This window comes from Dendrobates tinctorius, unplaced genomic scaffold (genome assembly GCF_039654945.1).
Source record: "Dendrobates tinctorius isolate UK_male_01 unplaced genomic scaffold, ASM3965494v1 ptg000083l, whole genome shotgun sequence".
Taxonomy (NCBI): domain Eukaryota; kingdom Metazoa; phylum Chordata; class Amphibia; order Anura; family Dendrobatidae; genus Dendrobates; species Dendrobates tinctorius.
In genome coordinates, this window is record NW_027361751.1 from 35,570,211 (window position 1) to 35,576,210 (window position 6,000).

A 6,000-nucleotide genomic window follows, 5' to 3' on the forward strand; every position below is an offset into this window, starting at 1 on the left:
TTTAAGATTGAGCCGAAGGCAGTTAAGAAAAAAAATATGAGTGAAGTGAAGTCAGTAAGCGATTTTCTGGAAGAATTTATCAAAACAGTCTTTGCTCCCCTTAAAGGATTATTCACATCTTTATAAATGGGTCGGATAGAGCTTGTAAATGCAAGCAATATTGTAATTTACTGTTTGTTATTATCTTAAGAATGGCTGAAAATTTTAATACTTTTATTTTTTTTACAGCTTGTTGCCTTGGAGACAGACCACTGCTGCTAGTGCTTGTAAGCACTGTTTTGACCAGGCCAGGATCATGGCAGCACACTGTTATCTCCATCTCCTAATCCCGAACAGTTTCAGCATATTGCGTACAAGCTATACAGCAGCGGTGGTCGGTCTCCTAGACAATGCTCTGTAAATAAAAAAAAGTGTTAATAACTCAAGAAAGGCTGCAAATGTTAAAAAGGTGTAATTTGCAGAAAATGCTTGTTTATACATGTAGTATCCAATAATATGCATTTGTGAATATGGGAATAGCTTTTTAACTACCGATCAATGCAAACCTTTTGTTTTCACAGATATTTTTGATAAGGTCCTTAATTTTCTTTTTCGACTTACTGATATGGTTAATAGAATAGGGCTGAAAAATGATATCCTGTCTTTAGCCTTAAAGGGGTAGGCCAATATACAACCTTTATTACCTATCCTCATGACAGATGATAAATATATGGTCAGTGGGGTCTGGCTGCTGAGACACCATTGATCTCAAGGATGGGGGATCCAAAGTTTTCTGTGTAAATGGAGTGCTAGTAAGCAGGTGTATTTCCCACTCCTATAAACAATGAATGGAGCAATGGTCGCACATGCTCAATAATGTATTCAGTAACACAGTGGTCTTTTGGCCCCATTCTGATATCAGTGGGTGTCCCATTGGTTGGACCGCCAGTAATCATACTTTTATCACATATGCTGCAGATATTTGACATAGGTTACTTCTAGGAAAGCCTCTTTAAATAAGTGTTTAGTAATGGTCCAATCTCAGAGACCCATCAGTGAAAGGGCTGGGCAGCTGTATGAGACATAGGAACATAGTGGGAAGCCATTTAAGGAGCTGTAGAACTTTAGCCAACTAGTCCCATTCATTTGATAGTAGATGGTGGACCTGGGAGTCAGATAAAATCTTTAACTTGATGCAGTGTGTTATATCATTGTTACTTCTCTACCTGTACCTGTCGCTACAAAGCCAGAACATGACAGCTTCTGGCAACAGATCCAGTCTGCGAGCACTGCTGGGAATGGTGGAGAAGTCATGACCAGTATCTCTGGCAGTGCATCACACTGGCCAGCCAGGCATACTGGTGTGGCCAGGACCTGGGATGCTGCCCAGCCAGACAGAATGATTTTGTGTGGTGACCATCAGCACAGCAGGAGTAATCAGCTTCCTGCTGTAGCTAATTTCCCAGCACCACACCCTACTTAAACTCCCAGTGCACAGTATTGCTAGGAGATGATGCTGTACATACAGGATGCTTGGTTTACGCCTAGAACTTTGATGCTATATTATGTTTTTTTTCTCCATAGCTTCTGACCCGGTTTGGGACCCTGACTTTGTCTGCCTTTGTGTTCTCATTTGATTTTGACCAAAACCTGTCTGCCTTGTCTACCTCCTAATATCTGACCTCAGATCTTTCTTTGACTATGGTTTTAGCTACTTTTACTGTTATGTCAAAGGTTCTGTCACTCCTGTTACTGACTTATCTTCATTCTACGATCCTTTCCTCAGGCTCTGTCCAGTAGCTATTCCGTAGATGCACCCGACAGGGGGCCCACATTGAGAGCCCAGATCAACGTGTAACTATTAGGGCTCATACTCACTTGCAAGAGACTCGCACGGTTCTCGTGAGAGTCTTTTGCATGAAAACCTGGCACTGCCGCCGGCACTCGGACCAGAGCGTGCGGCTGCATGTATTTCTATGCAGCCGCATGCTCCAGTCCCACGAGAATCGTGCAAGTCTCTCGCAAGTGAGTATGAGCCTTATAATGGTGAATACTGGGGTTCTTCCGAGACCTTATAGATGGAGTGACTAGTGCCAAGTTTGTCCGAGGTTGCATTTTTGAGCCGATAGCCTCAGACTGACTTTACAGCCATATTTCCTATTAGATCTCATTTCACATTGCAGAGTTGAATAGTACATTGACTAATACCATATAAATACCAGGAGAAGCATAAGAGCATGCAGTCAATTTAATGTATAAAAATATCCAAATTTTATTAAATACCAATAATACAGAAATATATTGTAACAAGAAAGTGCTCATAAATAGAAGCTTCACTGCCAGGCTCCTCTTCCTCCCCTTCCTGGTAAGCTACCCTATGGATATTCTTGGCAACAGAAGTCCCATAAATAGGGGGTGATGAGGAGACAAGGAACAACCCAGCTCCAACACAATTGTGATGCAGGATTGTTGAAAATTAGGGGGATTGATGTATTACATATGGGCATAAGGGGTGGGGACCATAAAAAAATCCTTGGGCAAATGGAGGCTAAATGGATTGTCCGATTGGACACCATGAGACCTAGAGGATTGAATGAGTCCTTAAGTTTTACTCCATTTTTATAATGCTCCATTTGACCCAATTAAATTTGATGGTTGCCCCTCCTCTTTGCCCCTCCTTCTTTCTCTCTTTTTTTGCTTAACGCGACATTCCTTCCTCCTCCTTTTGGGTTTAGATCTTAACCTGAAATAATAATTGTGATATAGTTCCCTTTGTTTGTGGTTTCTGCATGACTCCATATTTCCCATGTCGTTCTGCAGTGGTTGTTTTTAAACAAATCTTTTTCTTTTTATTCATATTGTTTTTAATTTATTGACATATTTCTTGTTTGTCATTTTCAGTTTATCATTTTATGTGTCCCGGTTCGGCTTCATTTAGTCCTATATAGTGGATCTGATATTTTATTGTCTACAATCAAGAATACCTATGGATGTCCCCATAGATCGGACATCTTGCAACATGCTGCATATTTGAATGTGGTCTTCCTTTCCCCTTTCTGATGTATACTTTAATGTACTCTATTTATAGTGATCTTATATCTGATTACTATAATTATTACCTGGAACTTATATCTTATTGTACCGTTACATATACTATTGCGAGGGGTCTTCTGTATATTATTTACAGTGTGTAATATATATTCATTATGTATATACAGTGTGGTTGCCTCTAATTATATGGGGTGTATCTTTATACAACTTTGGTCCCCTGATGTAGATTTTTGGATCTGGGACATATATATTGTGTCCTATTATCCTTGTATGGCTGTGCGCATCGCCATGTGGTGTGTAGCTTCATGTTGTGGTCGGCGTCCTCTAACACAGTGCGCTCTGCCTCGGGTTTCCGACGCATGCGCAGTGTGTGGACGCCGTGCTGCAGCACAGGACCTGCAGACACCACGGCGCATGCGCCGCTTGTGCCACTTCTACTGGTGGACGCTGGTCATGTGACCGGGGTCATGGGCTATTTGAAGGCCCTACTGGGACTTTTTCACTTACTCTCCTCCTTGATAAAGCGGCGGGGGATGTTGCGAAACGCGCGTCTGAGGCCCCACTGCTGGACTCCCTCCTCTTCCCGTCCCTGGTGAGTTGTTCCTTGGTCCTTTTATTTGGTCTTCTGACTCCACCAGCATTGGTCTTATTTTTGACCCTCACTATTAGCGGGCATTGGCATTGATATATTTGGTTACCGCTATCCAGGCAATTTACCCTATATTTGCTGGGGTGGTATCTTGTTCTGGGACATGACCCAAGGTCCATGGTATATACCCACCGGGTTTTCCATCTGGGGGGTGTGAGGTCGGTACATGGGATATATTGTCCTAATTGTCCATGAGCACATCTTTTGCTATCCATTTTGTACTGTTGTTACTTATTAAATAAAAACTTGTACTTTTCTATATGGAATTTATCGCGTGCTCTTGTGTTTCTCCTCCTTATGATCCTATGGATATTCTTGCAGATTTGGGGATACTTATTCAAATGGAGTACTCAAGCCATGCCCTTAATGCAATTAGCACCTGTATTTGTTTGGCCATTGATTTGTAGTGATTTGGCCTGTGGATATTAATAGGGCATATGACATGAGACACCACATGTGTTATATTTCCCTTAGTGGTATTCTTACCGGGTTGTTTCCACCTAGGGTAGGCTGAGGAGTTGTTCCATGGGACATATTGTCCACATCTATTTATGAGCACTTTCTTGTTACAATATATTTCGGTATTATTGGTATTTAATAAAATTTGGATATTTTTATACATTACATTGACTGCATGCTCTTATGCTTCTCCTGGTATTTATATTAGGTTTTGAGCTTGTGCATATGGTGTTGGAGCGGGTTTTTCTTCCTTGCCTCCATATCACCTTATACTTATGGGGTTTTTGTTGCCATTGACTAATACCATCCAGATGAACTCCTGCTTTTATGTATGACATATTTTGCAGCAGAGCCTTCCCTTCCGTCTCCCTTGCTGTGAACTCGTCATGAATTGTTCTCCTTCTCTTTCAGGTTTTGAATTTTTTGAAACAAGCGCTAAAGATAACATCAATGTGAAGCAGACATTCGAGCGCCTTGTGGATATCATCTGTGATAAAATGTCGGAGAACGTAGAGACGGACCCAGCTGTGACGGCTTCAAAGCAGAGTACAAGACTGACAGACAAGCCCCCACCACAGCAGCCCAACTGTGGATGTTAATGTCACCATCTAGGCGTCTTCGTGTTCTATTGCCAATAAGTATTTAAGAAAAAAGCGGTCCGTACACTTAGCATTTCTACCGTCTATGTATCTGTTTCAAAGGAAAGAAATATGGCTTGTTTTGTATGGCCAGCTGATGAATGGTGGCCTGGAGGCTGAGACCTTCTAATAAATGTTCCCGCTGTTTGCAAGTTACTTGGCTTTGTATGCTCTGATAATTTACTTTTTCCTCACTCTTGTTATTACGTTTATATATTCGTGACATCTGCGCTTTTCTATATCCAGAGTGAATGGCATTTCTCTCCTGAATGTTACCGAATGTCCTGTTCTCCTCAAACCATTGATGAATTAACTTCAAGTATTTGCTGGTTTGAAATTTATTATTTGGATTGCTTTTATTTAATTCATTATAAATGTAAATCAAGTGTATCAACATCCGTTTTTGTTGCAAGGCTTCAATTTTTTTGCAACATGGCCACCTAATATTGGGCTTTAGATCAGGAAAGCTTTATAGCTATCCTTCCATGAAATCTTATCTTGAACTATTTTGGAATCCCAGTGTGCAAATGACTTCTTAGTTTCCCATGGAGACATTGCCTGTAACTATATCAACAATCACCATTGTGCCTCTTCATTGAGTGCAAATGCCCCTCTGTGCTGGAATTACAGTGTGAAGAACTAGAGATGTTCCGAGAGTAGATGACTTACTGTAAAAATCTAAAATGTGCCACATTTTCTAATGCTGATTCACACTACAATCATGTGGCAGGCTTTTGTTCCAAAATTCTCAATCTTGGTGTGGTGTCACAGTTGCCTCTATGGGATGTATAGTCTTAATCAATCAAACCCTTTGTCATTTACAGACAAGTGGTTAAGCCACTGATGGATCAGGAACATCTAAAATGTACAGCTACAGCACAGGAAACCATTAGAGATGAGCGTCTTGGTCCTTGGAGGATCAAATTCAAATCTAATTTCCTGAAATTTGTGGTTTCAAGCGAATTCAAACACTTTGAGATTTGGTTTGAGGGTCACAAAAAATAAACTTCCCCAGCATAATTTACCACACTGCTGAAGCATCAGAGAGTGGGATAATGTCTTTTTACTTGGCCACGTAGGCTTCCTCATAATTCCATGCAGCTATGACATCTTAGGTATTATCATACCCGGTACGGTGGTGGTCAGTACCTGGGCTATCACAGATCACCGGTTCCCATTGGAGCATAGTTTGTTCGGCAGAGTTGTTTTCCATCTCCAGAGTAA

The 6,000-nt window shown here is 41.1% G+C and overlaps 1 protein-coding gene across 2 annotated transcripts in view; it reads left to right on the forward strand.

Moving 5' to 3' along the window:
- The window catches only part of LOC141097196 (ras-related protein Rab-3C), a 314,211-nt gene extending 309,279 nt beyond the window's left edge, over positions 1-4,932 (forward strand). For both annotated transcript variants that reach the window (XM_073584299.1, XM_073584298.1), the window contains exon 5: positions 4,550-4,932. In XM_073584299.1, the coding sequence (XP_073440400.1) occupies positions 4,550-4,737 (188 nt within the window). In that variant the 3' untranslated portion in view covers positions 4,738-4,932. The remainder of the gene's footprint in view (positions 1-4,549) is intronic.
- The last annotated feature ends 1,068 nt before the right edge of the window (positions 4,933-6,000 follow it).